The sequence below is a fragment of the Myxocyprinus asiaticus genome, chromosome 32, assembly GCF_019703515.2.
Source record: "Myxocyprinus asiaticus isolate MX2 ecotype Aquarium Trade chromosome 32, UBuf_Myxa_2, whole genome shotgun sequence".
In the NCBI taxonomy this organism is placed as follows: Eukaryota; Metazoa; Chordata; class Actinopteri; order Cypriniformes; family Catostomidae; genus Myxocyprinus; species Myxocyprinus asiaticus.
The window spans coordinates 16,461,195-16,485,406 of record NC_059375.1 but is presented as its reverse complement, the minus strand read 5'-3'; the positions used below and the strand labels follow the sequence as shown (position 1 = coordinate 16,485,406).

The 24,212-nt window shown below is 39.6% G+C and overlaps 1 protein-coding gene across 2 annotated transcripts; it reads right to left on the bottom strand.

The window, feature by feature from the left end:
- Positions 1-1,916: 1,916 nt before the first annotated feature.
- LOC127423161 (DNA-directed RNA polymerase III subunit RPC5-like) lies at positions 1,917-20,590 on the bottom strand. 2 transcript variants are annotated; one of them, XM_051667279.1, is made up of 22 exons: positions 20,420-20,590; positions 19,857-19,938; positions 19,568-19,646; positions 19,413-19,463; positions 15,571-15,648; positions 15,363-15,478; positions 15,188-15,270; positions 14,984-15,091; positions 14,733-14,782; positions 14,499-14,618; positions 12,166-12,251; positions 12,013-12,057; positions 11,359-11,450; positions 11,160-11,280; positions 10,161-10,242; positions 9,926-9,985; positions 9,508-9,665; positions 7,275-7,336; positions 6,572-7,056; positions 3,757-3,834; positions 3,502-3,627; positions 1,917-3,068 (listed from the first exon to the last, which is right to left on the bottom strand). In XM_051667279.1, exons 2-22 carry the CDS (start codon positions 19,868-19,870, stop codon positions 3,012-3,014), a joined length of 2,151 nt encoding a protein of 716 aa, XP_051523239.1. In that variant the 5' UTR covers positions 19,871-19,938; positions 20,420-20,590; the 3' UTR covers positions 1,917-3,011. The 2 variants fall into 2 exon arrangements, with proteins under 2 accessions (XP_051523239.1, XP_051523240.1); XM_051667280.1 differs by lacking the exon at positions 19,857-19,938.
- Positions 20,591-24,212: the final 3,622 nt, after the last annotated feature.

Below are 24,212 nucleotides of genomic sequence, written 5' to 3'. Positions count from 1 at the left end.
ACCATGCAGCCATCATACCGCTCAGGAAGGAGATGCATTCTGTCTCCTAGAGATGAACATAGTTTGGTGCGAAAAGTGCAAATCAATCCCAGAACAACAGCAAAGGACCTTGTAAAGATGCTGGAGGAAATAAGTAGACAAGTATCTATATCCACAGTAAAACAAGTCCTATATCGACATAACCTGAAAGGCTGCTCAGCAAGGAAGAAGCCACTGCTCCAAAACCACCATACAAAAGCCAGACTACAGTTTGCAAGTGCACATCGTGGACAAAGATCTTACTTTTTTGAGAAATGTCCTTTGGTCTGATGAAACAAAAATGGAACTTTTTGGCCATAATGACCATCGTTATGTTTGGAGGAAAAAGGGTGAGGCTTGCAAGCCGAAGAACGCCATCCCAACCGTGAAGTATGAGGGTGGCAGCATCATGTTGTGGGGGTGCTTTGCTGCAGGAGGGGCTGGTGCACTTCACAAAATAGTGGTTTCATGAGGAAGGAAAATTATGTGGATATATTGAAGCAACATCTCAAGACATCAGCCATGAAGTTTAAGCTCGGTCGCAAATGGGTCTTCCAAATGGACACTGACCCCAAACATACCTCCGAAGTTGTAGCACAATGGCTTAAGGACAACAAAGTCAAGGTATTGGAGTGGCCATCACAAAGCCCTGACCTCAATCCGATAGAAACTTTGTGTGCAGAACTGAAAAAGCATGTGTGAGTAAGGAGGCCTACAAACCTGACTCAGTTACACCAGTTCTGTCTGGAGGAATGGGCCAAAATTCCAGCAACTTACTGTGAAAAGCTTGTGGAAGGCTACCCAAAATGTTTGACCCAAGTTAAACAATTTAAAGGCAATGCTACCAAATACTAACAAAGTGTATGTAAACTTCTGACCCACTGGAAATGTGATGAACAAAATAAAAGCTGAAATAAATCATTCTCTCTACTATTATTCTGACATTTCTCGTTCTTAAAAGAGTGATCCTAACTGACCTAAGACCGGAAATGTTTTTTACGATTAAATGTCAGGAATTGTGAAAAACTGAGTTTAAATGTATTTGGCTAAGTGTATGTAAACTTCTGACTTCAACTGTATGATTTAGTAAATCAGACAACCTGCGTTTTCCCGTTTGTTTTTTTCTTCAGTGTACTATGTACACTGGGTTAGGGTTGAGATTAGATTTGGAGATGAGATTTCAGCTGCAGCGTTTATTTAGAATGATATACAATAACAAAAAATAAATAATAAAAAACCTGCTTACTGTTATGTTTAGGTTGCTGAAAATCCCCTTCTGTCTGAGTATGTGACCACAGACTTGGCAACAATGTTTACAGTGAGTCTTTGAATATGTGGAATGCTTTAAAAACTGACAAGAAATATGTTTTACATTGAGGAGGTGTACAGGAGTTTGAAAACACAGACATGTTGTTTACTATAGGTGTATGGGAAGGTTGCTTCAGTCATAAATGTCAGATTTTAATAACAAAGTACAATACTTCCCCTGAATAATTAAGAGGCACTTTCTATCACACTCAAAAAAAACAGTTCAGCAACCCCCTTTAAACAGCTTTAACCTCTAAATGTGAAATATTACAATTTCCATAACCCGTTTTACCAGTGACAGGAAATATTACACTTTCACAATTTTCGTGAAATTCTGTCATCATTTACTTACCCTTACCCATATGACTTTATTTTTGTCTCGTCTTGTTTCATGCAAAAAAATAAACAGAAAAGTCATTAACAAAAAAAGAAAAGTAAAATGGGTTTGAAATGACGACAGAATTTTCACATTTGGGTAAACCAACCCTTTAAGTATAACCATTACAATAGAGGCAAAATATTTCATTTTCATGAGAACTTAATTTGTTCATGTACATGTAAATGGTCTTAAATGAACTGGACAAATATGATGAAGTGGCACTTAAATATACTTTATCAAACACAACTGCAAATTACATTCATGGACTCCAGCAATAAGCATCTAACTCTCAGACCTGCCTTTGATCCAAATCTATCTTTAGGTCTGACTTTATCCTAAAAAAAATAATGCAATATAAATAAATAAATGACCAACACAGATTGTCAGCATAATTCTTGTTCTTTGATCCAAAGTGCTCGCAAAATGTTTTGTCAAATCGAGAACCATTTTTGGTTGTCAGAGCTTTGGGGTTTACAACTGACATATTTCAGAAGGGATGTAAACATTTCACAGAGAACAAAGGGCACTAAAGTGCATAGTGTGAATGGGGAGCTTTGCAGTCTTCATTTGGCCCAATGAGAGCAGAGAAATTAACATTTCACAAAGCAAGAAGTTCAGAGAATTTATTTGACATGATCTAGTGCTCTTTCAAATCTGTTAGTATGCTGTATTTGTGCCCTCTACTTCTTTGGTTACAGTACTCATACTTCAATGTGGGGCAAAAAAAAAAAAAACGATTCAAGAAAGAAAAAAACAAAACAATATGCAATAAAATCAAGTTATTAAACCAAAACATCCTTTTTTTCAGTCAACTAAAGATCCTAGACAAGGCACAAATCTGACAGGAAGCTCCCAAAGGCCACAAACAGGACAAAATAAGATGAACCATTATCTCCTCCCATCTTTATTAGTAATAACTACTTTCATAACAGGTCATAAAAAACAGAACCAAAAGAAAATCCAGTTGACTGAAAGTCCAGGTATGCATTCAGCATACAACATTTCTTTGGACTTATTTTTTCCTGGAACACTTGCACAGGATCAAACAGATCTTCAGCCCTTTTTCTGAGATGGTGATGTGTTCGGACCAGACGTGGTCTCGAGTACACTCATTTTTGCGTTCCGAAGGGTTAACTTATGCAGATTCTCCAAAATAGTGGATGGACGTCCCCTGCCCCAGTCTTCATAAGCTGAAGGCAGTGATTGGTTCATGTGTCTGCTCCGCCTCCCTGTGCAAAGTTTACTCTCACTAGACTTGAGGGAGTTGAGTTGATTGACGTGATCCCCAGGGCTCCTGCTCTTCCTGTCAGGAGTGCACGGTACCCTTCAGGTACCACATCCCTCCTAAGCTTGTACAGCATTCCTGAAATTAAACCATAAAATGGGTCCATTTACTTAAAGAACAAATAAAATGCACGCTTGAATGATTCTATCACAAAAAGTCTAAAGTCGATGATTTGTAACATTTTAAATATGTTTACTGGAATATTTGATACTGCTGCTGGACACCTGAAAACTTTGTTCTATTATCTTTGTTCCATTGTTTTTATTTGTTTGTTCTTTGTACTTTGTTTTCTATATATATCTGTTTACTTGAATTGCTTAGTTGAGAAATACTTGAAGGCTACATGTCACTGTTTTAAATTAATATTTCTAATTTGTAACTTTCTTACGGTGTGCATTTTTGCTGTGGTATACAAACTGGTACCGGGAACTGTAAAATTGAACTGCTATTTGTATGGATTATTGACATTTTTGTATTATGAAGACCATTGAATCCAGTATTGTAAAGGTACCTTGAGCAGTCTATCCACATCTGTTTTGGTGACGGCATCACCGAGTTCCTGTGTGAGACGAGACTGGATCACATTTCTCCTGACACGATAGTTCTTCATGAAGATCTCAAACAGAACCTGACGGTGCTGTGGAGGGGGAGTGGGGGTGATGAAGGATTTTGGACTTAATTGACAAAACTAGTATTGAGTCTCACAGTGAAGACATGTTCACAATACAGCACTTAAACTAAGAAAAACTCCATTCATAGACATTACCTTGTCAAAGCTTTCTCCACTCTCCCACAGGCCGAACACTTTCTGCTCATCTGCGGTGGCACTGCTCTGAGGAGGAAACTACACACAACACACAAATCACAGCTGGGTCAATACAGAATCTCACTTAAATTAAGTACATTTCTCTGTCAAGTCCTCGAAGAGAAAGACCTGGAAAGAATGTCCTGATAAATCACTTCAATTAACTTCATACAAAGTGGAGTAAACAAAAAATCCTAATTCAATATTTGGTGTGAACATCCTACGCCTTGAAAACAGCACCAATTGACTCTTCGCTAAGACCTGCCTTAAAAGTGCTTCTGACCAATCCTGTCTTAGCAAATGTTGCCCTGCTGCCATTTCTCGTTTGCCTTTTTCCAATAAAAGCCTACGGGAGTAATGTTTGTTTGAGTAGTTTTAAGCGGGATTTTAGCGAAATGATCCAAAAAATTAAATAAAAAAAAAAAACCCTGTCATTGCTAGGTCACTTGTAAGTGTGTCGTGTGGTACCTAGAAAGGATACACGCAGTGGTTTTTTTTTTTCTTTCTTTTAGATAAAAAATCTTTAAATAAATTTTAAGAAGAGCATGCTATGGATTAAAGTGTCATTCCTCATTCACCGTTCACGGCAATTCCCCATTCATTCCTATGGTGAGTTCTGCTGAGCTTGTCAGAGCAAGCGACCGTAACTAAGGGGGGGGCGGAGCTTAGTGAAGGGTCCATTCTCCTAGGTACACTTGCGCACAGTTTTTCAAGGTTGTTGGCAGAAAGGTAATCCCAAACTGAATCAATGATGTTGCGATCTGGCTCTGTGGGGGCCATGCCATCTGTTACAGGACTTCTTGTTCAACTTCTATTCTATTCTACTTGATATTTCCTATTAACACAATAAAGCAGAAGACTAATGCTTTGTTAAAAATCTTATGTGTCAAACACTGCACATTACTGTAAAATTAAGCAATATAATGATGATGGCTGATTATTTCTAAAGACCTTTGCATTAGATTAGTTACACGATCCTTCCTTGGCTCGTGACTCATGAGAGTTAGGATGTCTGGATAGCATCTCTGATTTAAACTTCATTAGCAAAAACGGTGTTAAAGGGATATTCCAGGTTCAAAACAAGTTAAGCTCAATTGGCAGCATTTGTGATATAATATTGATTACCACAAAAAATAACTTTGGTTTTTCCCTCCTTTTCTTTAAAAAAAAGCAAACATCTGGGTTACAGTGAGGCACTTACAATGGAAGTGAATGGGGTCAATCTGTTAACATTAAAATACTCACTGTTTCAAAAGTATAGCCACAAGACAATATGCATGTTAACATGATTTTAGTGTGATAAAATCACGTAACCTTTTCTGTGTAAAGTTATAGCCAATTTTACAACTTCATTGCCATGACGATGTCAACTAACCCTAAAACGACTGTAAAAATGACGATTTAAACAACTTTACAGCTCAAATAATACATGAGTTTGATTGCTACCGAGAGAGTACATGTTGAAGGGAGTGAAGCTGAAAGAACTCATGATCGTTCAAACAGTCTCTATTGCTCCACACAACGTCTGATTGTCACGACTCGCATTACATCACGTATACTAGGATTTGTATTTTCATGTTTATTTGTAGTTTCATTCGTTTTTATACCCGTTTGCAGTATCTTTATCCTCTCCATGCTCACTGTGCAGCGAGTCAGATTTACTACCGTAATAACTCTAGAAAACGGGCAACTTAATATTCATACACGTGTAATTCTTACATGTTTTAAAACAAACCAGCATATTCATCAGAATTACAGCATGTCTGACAGTTTATATTAGCTCATTCATACTCATTCATTAGAGTATGTGTGATTCCCTGTGTGCTGCAAAAAAGATCGGTCCTAAATTTAGGCACGATCACCGTTCACAGATTTAAGACCGTCCGATTTAGATTGGTGCACCCCTAACGCTAAACCTTAAAGGGGTCATGATATGAGGAATCAAATTTTCCTTAATCTTTTGACATATAATAGGTCACTGTACAATAAAAACATACTGTAAGTTTCAGAACTCAAAACTTCCTCTTCTATGCAAAGAGAGCATTTGTTGAAACCAAGCTGCCAAAACGACTCGTTCTCTACTTCCTCCACATTGTGACGTCATGGAATTCCACCTGACAGCCTCCACAACAACACATCAATGCCTACTTTACTTTCAATCTCTTCCGTAGTCCGCCCAATAGTGGTGAGATGGCAAGTAGAGAGAGCAGGTCAGAAAAGTGGGCGTTTACTGTCAAGTCTTAAAGGAGAAGCAGTACCAAAACTGAGCGTTTCTGACAGAGGGTCAGAATGAGGGTGGAAAATCAGCATGTTTTACAAATATGTGACTCTTTTTTTAACAAAAAACTTTACTAATATTATAAATGAACCTCAAGGAACATATAAAAAAAATAAAGCATGTCTTTTAACCTAAACCTAACCAAAAGTGTCATAAAAAGCAAATACGAGATAAAAAATGGAATAGCAATAGTTGAAAACTATTGAAACTTTCAGCTCATGTGCTATTCAGGACTCGTCCTTGGTCTTTTGCACCTCAAGTGCATCGCTCTTATTAGCTGAGCTACCACGCAATTTGTTCATGCCCGTACAAGCTTCTAAATGTAGTTTTGGTGCATCCCTACTTGTATGTCAGATGCACATTATAAATTATCATTACTCAAATTTATAATTGGGTTCTGTTTTTTTCCATCTCACAGTCTGCTGTTTTAAGATAATTTTGCTACTCAAGATAAAGAACTAAATGTCTGTTTCTGACAGATCAGGTCTCGGTACTTACAGGCACCAGGATCTGTTTGCACTGACTCAGGAGGATGGTGTCCTGCAGCTTACGGTCTGTCACATGGCCGTAAACTGAGTGACCCGTGGGCAAGCTGGCCAGATGCAGGTTAAATAGCCTCTTCAGTTCGCTCAGACACAGCACATAATGCTTAAGGAAAGTGTTTCGCACAAAGTGCTGGAGCTCAGGTGTGGGCGCGTTGCTGACCCCATGTCCATTATGAGGGTCTGTGATTGGAGAGGTAGAGTTCGGGTAACCATTGATGGAGCCGTTTGTGAGAGAGCCTAAGGTGTCCATGGGCTCTTCAGAGTCACTCATGGGCTCCTGTTTGACTTGCATTGGGGTGAAGGCTTCACTTGAGGCCTCAGGGAGCCTGGATGCCTTCAGTCTACGAGCATCCAATTCCTTCTGCATAGTGGTGTGGTTCTGTCGAGCATTGTCCTTGGCAGCTTTGAGACGCTGCTCTCCACTCACGTGAACGGGCTCTGTAGCAAACGCGAAATGTTAATAAAGGAACAGTTCACCCAAAAATCATACAGGTCATAATGGATTGGAATAATATAAGGATGAGTAAATGATATTGAATGGATTATTAATTTATGGGTGAACTACCTCTTTAACATATGCAAAACAAAAACTACGTAGCATGACTTGAAGTGTTGAGAACGAAGATCATTAAATGTATAACAAAGTCAAAACGTACCTATCTGAGCATCCTTTTTAGGCATGAAGTCCTCTTTTGAGAAGTTAAAAACCTTTTCCAACCTGAAATACAGTGCTTTATTTAGATTCACTGGGAGACTGAGATATTTACCTTCCATTTACAACAAGTTGTATACAATATCCTTAAAGCCCTTTCACATGACTTGCATAAGGGCTTTAATGCACCTCTCGACACAAGCATCACACACACAAACACACCAAAAAGGCCTCATTTTTAATTTTGTGATAGGTTAGGGTCATTATTGGAGGTACAATACGATCTGATTCATCAGATAGCAACTTGCGTCAACACAACGTTTTGTTGTACAATTTGATGCATCTAGACCAGCACACTTTTTTTTTTTTGCCACTGCCTTCATTACGATACTAGGGATGGGCATTTTCAAGAAATTTTGTAGTCGAGCACTCTCCCCACAAAAAAAAAAAAAGTAAATGATTACTCAAATTAAAATGCAAGTTAAAAATAAAAAGTATGGCATGTACTTGAAATTTTTATTTTGTTTTATTCACAAACGTTACCAAGAATGGTTTCAAAATAAGCTAACTTCAACAAACAATGCTTTTCATTTGAAAAAAAAAAAAAAGACAAAATATATATATATATATATTTTTTTATGTAAAAAACATTTGCACTCACCCGGAGCTTAAAAACATAGAAACCACTGCTGAAGGCATAAGGGTAATGCACATATAAACTCACATTTTTATAATTTCACACGTTATTATTTAGAAAAACTAGTGGTGAAAGTTGGCTTTTCATAAAATGCACTCTGCCCATTTTAAGTGATTTAACGCACACACTGGTCTGATAAACTTCTGAGTTTCTTGTACCGCTTCACAGTTTCTTTCCACCACAAAAGCAGATCCATGTCCATTGGTTTGCATGATTCCAACAAGAACCGAATATCAACAGAGTAAAATTAAAAAAGAATCTAAATATTACAAATATTGCTAGTGCTACACGATGCGTCATCATGTCTTCGCTAATTCAGCACCTCGACAACACAAATTCACAGTGGACTCAATTGCAATTGCGAGGCTTTGTGTGAGATTCAGAGGGAAAGTACTGTATTCAGCGCTGCTCACAGCGCAAATACTGTGAAAAAATCAATTTGCGATATTCAAGTAGTGGTTTTAATAGTCAACTAGTTGATGCAGAATGAGTACTTGAGTAGTCGATTACTCGTGCACATCCCTAAACGATACAAAATGCAAACTGTCAAGAAATCATTGGCTGTGCTTCGTAAGGTCAGCAGCAAACAGGGTCAAAGCTGAAATTTTTCCACACTGGGGAAAGTAGATGTGAGTCTTGTGAAAAGGCCTTTAGCAACATATCATGAATGATAAAGAATAGTGGTCGATCGATATGGGTTTTTCAATGGCCAGTGCCAATATCTAGAGAGCCGGATGGCTGATGTCCGATATAAATGCCGATAAACATAATATAAAAAACAGCAAATCAAATGTTCACAAAATGTATAAAGTGAAGCAAACACTGATTTTATGCAACATATCCTCAAATTTGAAGAGAGTGTTAACACTATTGTTAATCGGCCAAGCGAACACGGTTCAGTAACACTCCGATGTTAATTATTGCAAAATGGCCAAATATCGTCTGATTAGTCGCCCTGGCCAATATATCGGTCTCTCACTAATAAAGAATATAAAATGGAAGACAGAAAGTCATACGGGTTTGGAACAATGTTAATGAGTATATTATGACAATTTTATTTTTGGGAGAACTATCCCTTTAAGAGCAATGAATATAACTTTAAAGGTGCTGTAAATGATTTTTTTAATTAAATGACATGCAGAAAACACCTCTATTACCAGTCAGATATCACTGAAATATGTGTCATGATATATCATATCTGTCTCTGTAACAGCCCTAGGCTGGGAAAACAGCAGAGGAAAAGATGTTCGTGGTCAGATTGTTTGTTTAGCCAATTAGAAGACTTTCTAACTGTCAATCTTTGTGCGCATTCAGAAGGGAACCCATATATGCTAGTATAAGTGCCGGTACGGAGTTCTGCTCCTGCCCCCCTCCATCTGCTCCAACATAGCGGTCTCTAGAGTGTTTGTGTGTGTGTGCAGGGTCTTGGAAAGAGGGGGCGTGGCTAACCCAACGGCTAGTATGGTGGAAGCTCCAGAACGGCTAAAATTGCTTACAGCACCTTTAAGTTTAAGGTCAATAATAAGAGGCTACTTCATACTTAGACTGAATGCCTAGCCAAAGCATATGTTGTCTTTGAGCCACATCAGGGTGCTTTTTGATGAAGTCATGGTCGGTGGGCAACAGGAACTCCCAGCCTCTATTTAATCTAGGGGCAGACATCTGCTCTAAGAAATCCTTCACGTCCTCTGGGGGCAGCTGTGGTCACATAAAAGGGGCAAACATTAAAAGCAAAAAAAAAAAAAAAAAAAAAAAAAAACATTAGACAAATAAAAAGCATAGATTAAAAAATAATAATCAGATAAGGAATATAGCTAATCAAGATCAAAACTCATCAGGATCTGGCTACCAATGGCCAAAGAAGGCAGTAGTGCTCGGTCAGAACATATCAAATCAGGCCCTTACAGCACCATCTGGTTTTACACTGAAGTACTCCCAGAATAATTCAACAGACCAACCTTTATGATAGCAGCAACATCTTTTCTCAACAGGGTTCGCTCTTGAGTGAATCGCCACAACTGAGAAAATAAAAAAATTGCATTAAAGGAAACACTGGCAATTTCTAGCTCACTAACAACACTGCATTATAATGATGCTGCTTGTCAACATTTATTAATTAATTAATTTTATTAGCGAAAATCATATCAGGCAAAAAGACTGCAATACATTATTTCAATTAGAAAAACCTCGCACCACAAAGTCTCGACCCCGACAGAGCACTTCAGCAGGAACTCCACTGTGTGAACTGCAGGTGTTTTTAGGATACAGCACGTCACTGCCAAAGACATTCACAAACGTTCAGCTATTTTTGCCACAACAAATGGAAAAACATAAATCGAACTTTCGACTTGCTAAGCAGAGCTTCAGATACCCTAAACACTAAAAAGAGCAGTATCATGGGCCTGGGTAGCTCAGTGAGTACTGATGCTGACTACCACCACTGGAGTCGTGAGTTCGAATACAGGGCATGCTGAGTGACTCCAGCCAGGTGTCCTAATCAAGCAAATTGGCTCGGTTGCTAGGGAGGGTAGAGTCACATGGGGTAACCTCCTCGTGGTCATGATTAGTGGTTCTCTCTCTCAATGGGGCGCGTGGTAAGTTATGCGTGGATCGCGGAGAGTAGCGTGAGCCTCCACATGCTGTGAGTCTCCGCGGTGTCATGCACAATGAGCCACGTGATAAGATGCGTGGACTGACTGTCTCAAAAGCAGAGGCAACTGAGACTTGTCCTCCGCCACCCGGATTGAGGTGAGTAACCGCACCACCACGAGGACTTACTAAGTAGTGGGAATTGGGCATTCCAAAATGGGAGAAAAAGGGGATTAATGTAAAATAAAAAATAAAAAAATAAAAAGAGCAGTCTCTACAGTATCAGTCAAAAGTTTGGACACACTTGCCTGAATTCATGTTTCTACTAAAAATCATGTGATCTTAATTGAAATTAGTTTTGTGGACAAATTTTTATGCTTAAGAATTTATATCCTTATAAATAAAAAAATTAATGTACCAAAGCTGCCCAGACTGAAAATTCTACTTTGAAGAGTTTAAAAAATGCAAAAGACAGTTTTGATTTCTTTGAATAGTACATGAAGAAGGTGTGTCCAGAACCTTTGACTTTTTATAATTTATTACGTATCCAATTCAAATTTGGCCTCTGAAACATAAGGCAGAAAAGCAAACAAACACCCTCACCTCTTGACGACCCAGTTCCCCTGGACAAGCAGCGCCACCTGCTGTATGCAGCGCAGTACTGCAGTGGAGTCTGTACCTGATGCAAGCAGCCCCATCAGATTGGCAAATGGCATCACCTTGACTAAGAGGGACAGAAAACAGTATAAAGATAAAAAAAAAAAAGGAGCAGACCATAAATGATGATGTAAGTCAAGCTAACCGTTTTTCATAAGCGTCTTGACTTGATCACCGAGGGGGAGGGTGCGCAGTTGGGCCATGGAGAGTACGTTGCTAGGACCCATCGGCTTGACACTAGACAATGGGGAGACAAACAAAAACCAAAATATCTGCACATGAAATTTCAGACAACTGAAAGAGCTGTAATTTATAAAAAAATTCTACAAACATTCCCAGCTCCTTGCGTTCAGTTAACAACAATAGTGAAGTACTTTTAGCTGAATTTAACATATTTTACTGTTTAAATCCATTCTGCAGAATTTAGCAGATATTCTCTCAAAATCAGCATAAAAAATGTGAAAAAAGTAAGGGGTGTTCTTAGGCACAATGCGAATAAGAGCAAGAGTTATACACCAGTATTCAAAAATAATATCTGTAATAATCAGAATAAATGATTTTCCCACTAAATGTAGTTAATTAGACTGACTTCAGGCTGTTTATGGTTGCCAAGCTACGTGGTAATATGTCAAATTAATGTAGAATATGCGGTCACGGCACAGGTGTGTTTATCAGGATTTTACATTGGCTTCGAATGTTGCTCATCCCATTCAAATTTCGAAACATTTTGAGTTCCTAACGATCCATTTCCTAATACACCATAAAGAACGTCAAAAGTGGAAGTTGTCTTTCTACTTACACTTTTTCTTCAGCCACAGGAGGCATAAGCATGGACAGATATTCACTGGGGGGAAAACAAAAACATACCATGTTTTGTTGGAGTCAAATGGCTCCCTCTAGTGTTTAGGGGTAGAATGAACTCAGAACATCAGATTTAGCGCAGGCTTCTTACCGAGGCGTTTTCACCAGCTCTGTGTTCTCTGTGGTATCCATGGCCTGACAGTAAAGATACTGTCGCTCATGCTCAGAACGCCCGTCCTACAGATAGAATGAGAACAAATGAGAAATAAATAAATATAAATAATAACATGCATTTATAATATTTAATGACATTGTACTGCCATTGGTACAATGATGTATATAACATGGTAATACCATGATACTTGTGCGTAGTCTCGCAATTCAAGGAATAGTTCACCCAAAAATGAAAATTCTCTCATAATTTGCTCACCCTCATGCCATCCTAGATGTGTGACTTTCCTTCTTCAGTAGAACAAAGCAAGATTTGTAGAAGAATATCTCAGCTCTGTAGGTCCATTCAATGTAAGTGAATGGTCATCAAAACATTGAAGCTCCAAAAAGCACATAAAGGCAGCATAAAAGTAATCCATAAGGCTCCAGTGGTTTAATCAGTGATCCATTCAGTTTTGAGTGAGAACAAACCAAAATGTAATTTTTCAAGATGTAATCTTGCAATTGCAGTCTCTAGGCACTATCATGACTTTAAGCTCGATTACACTTCCTAGTGCTTGACGTATGCATAGAAAGCACTAGGAAGTGTAATCAAGCTTGAAATCATGATTGACAAGGAGACTGCAGATGTCAAGATTTATAGAGAAAATTGTCTCACACCCCAAAAAAATTATTAGATCGATTCAGAAGACATGGATTAAACCACTGGAGTCGTACGGATTACTTTTATGCTGCCTTTATGTGCATTTTGGAGCTTCAAAGTTTTGGACCCTGTTGACTTGCATTGTATGGACCTACAGAGCTGAGATATTCTTCTAAAAATCTTCACTTGTGTTCAGCAGAAAAAAAGAAAGTAATACACATCTGGGATGGCATGAGGGTGAGTAAACGATGAGAACATTTTCATTTTTGGGTGAACTATGTTCAGAGTTTCAGTTTCAGATGGAGTATTGCATGTCAACTTGCCAAAAACATTTCATGTGAAATACTATAAATTATTGTTGTGTAATGTTACAGTATACTGTAAGTATTGATATGGCATTTTTACAGTTAACTCAGGAGCAAACCACCTAGTCAAATGCCTAAGTGTAACTTACATGGGCATTAAGTAAGGGATAATCCACTGCTATGATTTTAAATGCACGACGTGGAGGCAAAGCATGCACGACGTGGCGTTGCCTCCACGAAGTGCATTTAAAATAGTTTAACGCTGTGGATTATCCCGCTTATATCATGGTCACTTGCCAGAATTGATTAGTTACGGCTGTCATATCTTTTTTGCAGCGCAAATTTTGACTGGAAGAACAAAAAAATTATGGTTAATTTTAAATCTACAGCTATGCCTATTCAGACACAGAGAAAATGTAGTGCGACCACACACTTGGTCAAAACTGTGAATTTAAATGCATAATTCAGATATAATATCATCCACAGAATGTAGAGGGGTTGGCACTCTAGAGAAAATGTATTATTTATTAATACATTATTATTATTATTTTTATTCATTGTCATTTTCACATTAATGTGGAAAAACCAATGTTACAAATGTGGCAGTGACAGTAAAAGTAGCACTTACTGTTTAATAAGGGGAAACCCATTCAAAACACTCTGGAACCTGCAGATTTGGACCTCTGAGACACTGGTATGGTATCCATAAAGGCTGCACGATTGACAGAATTAATGAAATCGCAATTTGTCCATGAGAAGTAGCGCTTCACCACAAAATGCTGCCTGCATTTTGTAAACAACAGCGCTTGTCCTTCAGCGTTTGAGTCAGAGATGTGTGAGCGGTTTGGCGGTCTCTAGTGGCTATAGGCGGCACTTCAACACATAACAGTTTAAATCGTCTTGAATCGCCTTGCCGGACAGAGAAAGACGCATTTAATAGTTCCTGATTTCCTTCTCTCACCCTCCGTGTAAAACAAGCTGAATTCCATTATATTAGCTATGCTGATGAAAGTGGTTAGGAAATGTTCTCAGTTACTATAACTCACTCTGCTTGCTCTGTAATGTTATGTTGCTAGGGTTACAAACAGCGCATTAATATCGAACGGTGATTAAAACTGACTGGAACTACCTGTGCATTCAACAGTTTGAACCGCACGCATTCCAGCCAATCAGAATCGAGTATTCAAACAGACCATGGTATAAATGGTAATAATAAATACTGAAAATTATGCAGTCCATTGGTGAATAAAAGATTTGTTCTTTTACACTTCCTTGTTTGTTCTGTAGCTGATATTTACAATGAGATTAGTGTTATAGGATGTCAGTCAAGTATGTTGCTGCAGTTGGTCATATGATCAAACTTACCTTTATACCGTGATAATGCAGGTGGACCCAGGGCTCTTCAGCCTGTTTCTTCTGCAAGAACTCGTAAGACTGAATTCGCCGCTGACGCGCCTGCTCTGATTCAGGCCGGGAAAACCTCACCTGAACAAAGGGAAAGCAAACAATAAATGGAATAGAAAACATTTACTGGATGTAAAATCAGTCATGTGCTACTGTCTAACAAATGCAATGTGAAACATTTGATTGACATCTTACAGTGATTTGTTTAACATCATCTTCTGCCTCATCCTGAGAGGAGTCTCCAGCTGTTAATGGATACAGTAGTTAGTAAATCACAAATATATATATATATATATATATATATATATATATATATATATATATAAAAAAAACACAATATTCAAAACTAAAAGGAAGCTTTGTGTTCTGAAAGTTACCGTAGTTTTCATAGTACAATTAACTGTTACCTCAAAAGATAAAGGAAAATGTGATTCTCAAGATCCTACCTTCATTGGCTGCCTCTCTTTCTCTATGTTTTGAGTCAGCTTTGTCCAGGTATGTGAAGCTTGGTCTCATCTGAAGAATACCTTGCAATGGAGTGAGGTGGAGCTCTCCTGTAAACAACAAATACCAATAATAAGACATTATACCACTAACCACTTATCTTCGTTGTTCCACTCTATAGGTATTTGACATTGTCAAACGCAAACCTTTGTGAAACACAGCTGCAGCGTAGCGGCATGTATTTGTGGTTGCTTGGATTGATGAGAATGTTTGCTTGTCCATCATTTTCCTTCAAGCAGGAAGAAAACATGGAAAAAATATAAGAACTTGAACTAATACTAAAGGCTGGTTTTAAATGAAGGATTGGTTGATGTTCCTCACGTGGAGTAAGTGTTGGAGTCCTCAGAAGATGTGCCATCCACATTAAGTGCGATCTGCTCCCCTTTACTGCGGCAGTAATTTGGACTCATGGTATCCATGGCAACCTCAAGTTCGACCTGGATATAGGTAGGAAAAAATGTGTCCTTTAAAATGACCTCCATGCCTTTTTAAAGAACTTATTAATTCTATTAATTTCAGAAACTTTCACCTTTTGCTGCTTGGGTTTAATTCTGGCTGCCAAATGAGTCACATTACTGTAGCTCATTGAAGAAGGACGCACTGGGTACTACGTGATAAAAAATAAAAAAAAGTTACAAACTTGTAATGAAATGATAAACCGAACAATCTGCCAATATTTGGCCATTTTAAGATTATCGGCCAATTACCATTTCCGCTCTGCCAATTAAAGGAATAGTTCACCCAAAAATTAAAATTATCTCATTTACTCACCCTCATGCCATGTGTATGACTTACTTTCTTCTGCTGAACTCAAATGAAGATTTTTAGAAGAATATCTCAGCTCTGTAGGTCCATACAATGCAAGTGAACAGTGGCCAGAAATTTGAAGCTTCAAAAAGCACACAAAGTCAGCATAAAAGTAATCAATACGACTCCAGTGGTTTAATCCATGTCTTCTGAAGCAATCCAGTTGGTTTTAGGTGAAAACAGACCAAAATATAACTCCTTTTTTAGTGTACATCTTGACATCAGCAGTCTCCTTGGCGATCATGATTTCAAACTCGATTATATTTCCTAGCACCATCTAGCACTCTGCGTATGCAACAAGTACTAGGAACTGTAATCGAGCTTGAAATCACGGTTGTGCCTAGAGAACCGTATGGGATTATAAGTGAGCAGGAAACCGCGCACCCTGAGGCCGCGTTCATTGTGACCGGGGACTTTAATAAAGCCAGTTTCAAATTAGTCGCACCAAAATACCACCAGCGCATTAGTTTCAACACACGAGGGGACTGGGTTTTGGACCATTGCTACTCTCCCTTCCAGGATGGCTACAAATCCCACCCCCGCCCACCATTTGGCAAATCAGACCACTCTTCCATTCTGCTTCTGCCCACTTACAGGCAGAAACTGAAACAGGAAGCACCCACCCTCAGAACGATCCAGTGTTGGTCAGACCAAACAGACTCTACACTACAGGACTGTTTTGATCACACGGACTGGGACATGTTCCGATCCGCCTCCGATGACGACATCGAGCTTTACGCTGATAGCGTAATGTGTTTCATCAAAAAGTGCGTGGAGGACATCGTTCCGACGAGAACAATATGGATCTACCCGAACCAGAAGCCATGGATAAATAGCGATGTTCGCGCGGCACTTAATGTGCGGACCTCTGCTTTCAATTCCGGGAACGCGGAAGAGCATAAACATGCCAGTTATGCCCTCCGAAAAACTATCAGAACAGCAAAATGCCAGTACAGGAACAAGATTGAAGGACAGTTTAACACCACCAACTCTAGAAGCATGTGGCAGGGAATTAACATCATCATGGACTTTAAAGGGAATAAAAACTCCGCCGTGAACACCGCTGCCTCTCTCCCGGATGAGCCAAATACATTTTATGCTCGTTTTGAGGGAAATAACACCGCCCTCGCGGAGAGAGCTCTCGCGGCTGAAGCTACAGAGGTTAGTTCACTCTCCGTCTCTGTAGCGGATGTAACCCGATCCTTCCGACGGGTGAATATCCGCAAAGTTGCGGGCCCAGACGGCATTACGGGCAGCGTCATCAGAGCGTGCGCGAACCAGCTGGCTGGTGTTTTTACAGACATTTTCAACCTCTCTCTCTCTTTGTCTGTAGTCCCCACATGCTTTAAAACATCCACCATTGTGCCTGTTCCAAAGCAATCAAAAATAACTTGCTTAAATGACTGGCATCCTGTTGCTCTGACCCCCATCATCAGCAAATGCTTTGAGAGACTAATCAGAGATTACATCTGCACTGTGCTGCCTCCCTCACTAGACCCATTGCAGTTTGCTTACTGCAACAACCGCTCCACTGATGATGCCATTGCATCTACACTACACACTGCTCTCTCCCACCTGGGAAAAAAGAACACTTATGTGAGAATGTTGTTTGTAGACTACAGCTTAGCATTCATCACCATAGTGCCCTCCAAGCTTTATGTGAAACTCCGGGCTCTGGGCTTAAACAGCTCGCTGTGCAGCTGGATCCTGGACTTCCTGTCGAGCAGACGCCAAGTGGTTAGAATGGGCAGTAACATCTCATCACTGACCCTCAACACTGGAGCCCCACAGGGCTGTGTTCTCAGCCCACTCTTGTATTCCTTGTACACACATGACTGTGTGGCAACACATAGCTCCAATGCCATCATTAAGTTTGCTGATGACACGACGGTGGTAGGTCTGATCACTGACAATGATGAAACAGCCTACAGAGAGGAGGTGCACACTCTGACACACTGGTGTCAGGAGCACAACCTCTCCCTCAATGTCAGTAAGACAAAGGAGCTTGTGGTGGACTTCAGAAGAAAAGACAGAGAACACAGTCCCATCACCATCAATGGAGCACCAGTGGAGAGAGTCAGCAGCTTCAAGTTCCTGGGTGTCCACATCACTGAGAAACTCACATGGTCCATCCACACTGACGTCGTTGTGAAGAAGGCTCATCAGCGCCTCTTCTTCCTGAGATGGCTGAGGAAGTTTGGAATGAACCACCACATCCTCACACGGTTCTACACCTGCACTGTAGAGAGCATCCTGACTGGCTGCATCTCCGCCTGGTACGGCAACAGCACAGCCCACAACCACAAAGCACTGCAAAGGGTGGTGCGAACTGCCAGACACATCATTGGAGGTGAGCTTCCCTCCCTCCAGGAAATATATACAAGGCGGTGTGTGAAAAAAGCTCGGAGGATCATCAGAGACTCCAGCCACCCGAGCCATGGGCTGTTCTCACTGCTACCATCAGGCAGGCGGTATCGCAGCATCAGGACCCGCACCAGCCGACTCCATGACAGCTTCTTCCCCCAAGCAATCAGACTCTTGAACTCTTGATCACCCACGATCAAAATACATCAGCACTGCACTTTATTACTCTTACATCTCACACCGGACTGTCATAAATTATATTCTCTCTGAACAACTTACTATCAACCGACAGCCTGAATGTCAATACAGTACAATACAACCTGTACAAGACTGTACATTCTATATATACTATATATACTTTTTTTTTTTTATTGAATAATGTGTATCTATATTGTGTGTATTGTATACTGTACAGTGCATGTGATTATTTGTATATTGTGTTGTGTGTAATTATGTGTATATTAGACTTTAAATTGTGTTGTGTTAATTTGATGTTATTGTAAATTGGTATATGTCTCATCACTGTCACGACTGCTATGTTGATCGGAACTGCGCCCAAGAATTTCACACACCATTTCACTTGTGTATGTGGCTGTGTGACAGTAAATGTGATTTGATTTGATTTTGATTTGAGACTGTAATGGAAGATGTACAGCGAAAAAGGAGTTATAACTTGGTCTGTTCTCACCCAAAATCAATTTGATCACTTCAGATGCCATGGATTAAACCATTGGATTATTTTATGCTGCCTTTATGTGCTTTTTAGAGCTTAAACGTTTTAGTCACTATTCACTTGTATTGTGTGGAACTACAGAGCTGAAATATTCTTCTGAAAATCTTTGTTTTGCGTTCTGCTGAAGAAAGATAATCATACACATCTGGGATGGCATGAGGATGAGTAAACGATGAGAGAATTTCCATTTTTGGGTGAACTATTCCTTTAGCAAATCCGACTTGCACCAGTCTCAAAACCTGCCGACAGCTTCGTCAATGGATAAAAAACAACTTCTGTTAGTACTTTAGTACTTTGAGTAAGTATTTCGTAATTGTCTCATTAGCAGTCATATGTATATATCAGCATTATATGTATCACCCTGCTCCACAGTTATTAGAATTGGCATCAGCCATTGAAAAACTCACAATTGGTCGACCAATTGTTTATCTGCACTAAAAAGTGTGAATATTATCTGTCATTCTTACCTGGAATAAATACAGCTTATCCACAAGACTTCTGGCCAGGTACACATCAATCTAACAAGAGGAAAATCAGTAAGAATACTGAAAGTTGCTAGTGCATCACTGGTGTTGGAATTTGGTTATTCTCTGGGAAAAAAGGTAAATGTGTTCATGTTTACCTCTTGTATAATTGGATCGTCATCATCTCCACTGGCCATAATGATGACTAGAATGAACAGCTGATGTTGGATTTCAACCCTGCAGACACAGAACTGACCAATTACTTACAGACAACAAACAGGCCCAGACATATTGAAGCAAAGCAATTCAAACTTATATGGACTCCATTATAAGATATATTAGTGTAGCTCTTTGACTAAATGCATTTTACACTAGTCTATATATTGCTAATAGAGTAAGTAGCTTAACAATACAGCACTAACGTGCATTAAAACTGGGCTGCCTTACCCAGCTAGTTTCATCCACCCAACTTCACCAAAATACTTGATTTAAAAACGAAGCACATCCATCCATATTAATACCAAAAACACTGAAGATGTAGAGGTGTACATTAAATGTAAGTGGTTATGATTGAATCTAATCATGCTAAACTGTCAATCATTATTTGTCATGGCAGCTAATCTTTAGTTACTGATGCAAGGGCGTGCAACACTATACTGAAGTCCCACAACTTTATAAAACGTATACATCTACGTAATCTATCCAAAATGAAAACTTCAAATAAAGATTTTGAAAATCTGCAACAGTCTGCGAATAAAAAAGCAACGTGCTAAGATATGTTAGCAGCTCTATCAGACACCATGAAGTCACGTTTTACCCAGATCATATTATTTAACTAACATTCTCAATCTGTATGTGTTTATATGCGTGTTTTATGCGTATGTAACTTTTGATACAAGTGTAAAGCACTGTTACTGCCAACATATTCTCAACACAACTAACATACATAGCAAGGCCTCTGTTGTTCCACTAAATAAACAAATGCTTAATGTTAAAGTTTATAATCTAACCTGTATTTTACGACAGAATCGTGGTTATTCCCTTAACTCTTTGGGGTTGGCTTAATCTCTTTCAGTTCGTCAATTTGAAGCGTTGCGATCTATCGTGTTTGTGTGTGTGCGTCTTGATCACAGTAATCGCTATTGCCGCTGCCATGTTGCTGATCGCAGCGCTATAGTCACTCAAACACGTGGGGAGGAGCCATGTGTGCGCTCCACATATCCCACAACCCACCGCAACAACGACATCACGCGGGGCGTGGTTAGTTTACGAGATCAATGAGGAGCTGATATGGAGATAAAACAGTATCAAAACATCTCACAAATGCACACCAAAATCAAATGTTCCAACCTAACTGTAATGTTATATAATGTAATGAACGAAGACACTAATTCAGAACAGCAGCTAGAAGTACCTTAATAAACCATGAATCAAGGTTCCAGATGTTGAAGTTGAAGAGAGGATTTGGCAAGAATTGGTTTCCACGTCATTTATGTTAATGTACTATTCAAAGACTTTTAGCAATACAATTAGTTTATGTCATGAAAATCCCATAAAGGCATCATAAAGACCATTATCACACCATAAGGATCGAATTATAACACCATCAAGACTGCATTATGACATCTTAGTGGCACCATTATGACATCGTAAAAACCTCATTGTGACATCATATAGATGAAGTTACTCTGACATCACACCGCAGGAAACCACGCTTCTGGGTTCTTTCGAGCAGCAGATTTCAATGGTGGAAATAGGCAGCGCTGCAGTTTTGTCTTTTAATGTTAATAAAAGTTATTATAAAGGAATATCTATGGTTTACAGTGAAGAAATTATGTGGGTTCTTTTCTGAAATATTGGACATGTAACAGGCTGATGAATACACATCCTCACACATTTAACACACTTCTAAAGCCTAAGAATATGGGTACTTAGAAATGAAAACTACCATCAGACATACAATATGTCTTAACTGCTTAAATTATTAACCCACATACAATAAATAATATTTTACTTCAATATGATCATATTCCATATCAAAACTTAATAACAGATGTTTCAATTGAACAATATTATTTACTGCATTCAAAATAAAGGCAGACATCATTTTCGCAGTGTGTCAGAGAGCAAGAGCGAGACAGAGAACCAAGAGCAGAGGAACAGCTCAAAGGATTTATTTACAGTTCAAATAATAATTTCAGCAGAGTTATGAGGAATCCTCAGTGAAAAGCGCTCCCGCAGGCGACCACACGCGCCGTGATGGTGAGGAGCAGAGCCGCGAGGAAACCTCTGCTGAAGCTTCTTGTGGACAGCAAACTGGAAGGCAACCACTCTCCTGATATGCAGGCAGAGACAAGGAATCCTCCCCTGAAGATTCATGAGCGCAAAGAACAAGCGTATAGCAAACTGGAAGGCAACCACACTCCCGACGCGTGGGCAGAGATGAGCAACCAAACAGATACGAGACAGGACCAACTAGGCAGAGAGTGTGAGGTAAGTTACTTCACACCAAACACACTTCAACTACATTCAACAATCCAGCGAAGAACATGACACTCGAGGGGATTCGAATAGGCAGGAACAAACAAGGGACAGGTGCTGCTTGCTAGCTGAGAGTTGGCATGATCAGCGTTCCCATGGAAACAATCAGGGTTCCCATGGAAAGGCTGATTCCGCGTGCCAGCGGCACATGAAACACATGAGGGAGAAAACGTCAACACAATTGTAACAAAACAAACAGAACATGGAACATGAGTGTCTGGATCCCGACAAAGACCAACACTGAACCATACAGGAAGTCAGGATCCAGACACCATGCTATGGACATGAAACAAGACCGACCGAAGGGCGCATGGTGGTAACTCACAACCGGACCCATGCGCTCAAACAAAGAATGTACATGAAACACAAGACATGGGATGATGATGTCATGGTCCCTTCAGATAAAAACCCAACCTGAAAGAATAACAGGACCGCGACATCACCGAAGAGCGCACGGCAGGAACTCACACCCGGACCCATGAACTCAACACAAAGACAGGACACGAAACACAAGACAGAACATGGGACGATGACATTACCCCCCAGAAAACACAACAGAAAGGGAGGGAAATCGGGGAGGGAGTTTAAGGAAAGGGGCATGGTCCAGAGGCCTGGGAGGAGGCCTCAGGACAGAGGTGGGGTCTGGCGGCCTGGGAGGCAGCCTCAGGGCAGAGGGGACAGAGGACTGGGTGGTGGCAGTATGACATAATTTTTATTCAATTATCCTTTCACAAACAGTAGTCCATTCGCGGCGTTGGTGGAGATGGGTCCTGTTCCTCCCGTTATATCTTATATGGTGGTCTTGATTATATAAGATCACAGTGACAGCAGTTTGAAAATTAAAAACAGCATTTAACAATCAGAGTTTGCGTGATTTCTTCATTAAAAAAAGTTAACATCCACCAACAGCTGCTGAGGGTCAATTGTGTCTAATAGAGCAGACGCAATAACAATGACGGTGACCCGTGAAATATCATCATTTATGTAAAATCCTGCATTTTTCTTGATTCAACGATCTGGTGCAAATTTAAAGAAGCCCTTATCTCCAATAATCTGTGGGAAACGGGGTGTTTCAGCCCCACAAACAGCACTTTTTGGGCAGTTTCAGCACAATTTGAGCGAAGCGCCCATAGACAGCAGCTCTTTTCTGGGTAACCAAAAGAACCCGGAAGGGGCGGGGTGGAGCGTTTGTTTGTAAATTGTAACTTCATCTATAGGGCTTATTATGACACCATAAAGACAAAATTATGACATCATAGAGGTACCATTATGACATTATAAAGACTGTATAATGTTGTCATAGAGGCACCATTATGACATCATAGATCCACCATTATCATAAAGGGCAAATTTCAGTTGAACTACTCACTTTGAATGGCAGAGTGCTTAAAGTAGGTACCCTGAAGCGTGCATGGCATTACTGTATGAATATACCCTTAAAAGTCTTTGAAAGGGCCCTTTGTGAAAAGATGACTTTTGTTTAGAGCAACCCTTCAAGTGGTGTCCCCTTCCCGACTTGCCCTTCAAGGGCAGTTTGGAAATATTTTATGACCTCATAGATGCATATGAAGTATTACATCATAGAAGCCCAATTATGATATCATATGGGAATGACATCATAAAGACTGTATTATGATGTCATAGAGGCACAGTTTTTTCCACTGGACAAAAACACGGTCTCAGTGTGGATGAAAGGCCAAAACATAGCAAAATTAATGCATTTTCAAACAAAAACTTATTAGAGTGGACATTATTTTGAAAATTGTGAAAACACTCCCAAGTGGATAAAATTGAAAATGCTGTCTTTGCGTTGTAGTGTGGACAGGGAAAACGATGACACATTTGTTTCCATGTGACGCAGTCATGTTATCCATTCAATCCAAAACAATGTTGTAGCAGCATTGTTGTACCTGATATTCACTTTGATAGCATTGTTAAAGATAAATGTTACTTTGTACAACCTTGGGGGCGTGCAAGATGGCTGCCGTAGCACTTGAACATTATTCTATCTGAGCGCTTTTAGGGATTTACACGCTTAATATCCAGTTATTTCTTATTGACTTTGGTCATACAACACCTTAGATAATATACTTAAAGATCTTCAGCATTTTTTGGAAGCTATTGTTCGAAATTTTACTGAAACTTTACTGTGTCGTGGAAGTTATCACCACGTGTGCTAATCTGTAAAATCACTTGACTTTGTCTTCAAAGAAGTCAATGAGCTAAAAACTGATATGAAAGCTGCGAAAGTGACGCACAGAA

Bases quoted from the DNA above. Each gene is read 5' to 3' on its own strand.
- LOC127423161 (XM_051667279.1), bottom strand. The intron at 3,628-3,756 runs GTAATGTCTATG...CCCCCTCCACAG, and splicing joins GTGGAGAAAGCTTTGACAAG to CACCGTCAGGTTCTGTTTGA. The intron at 3,069-3,501 runs GTACCTTTACAA...GTTTAATTTCAG, and splicing joins ATGTGGATAGACTGCTCAAG to GAATGCTGTACAAGCTTAGG.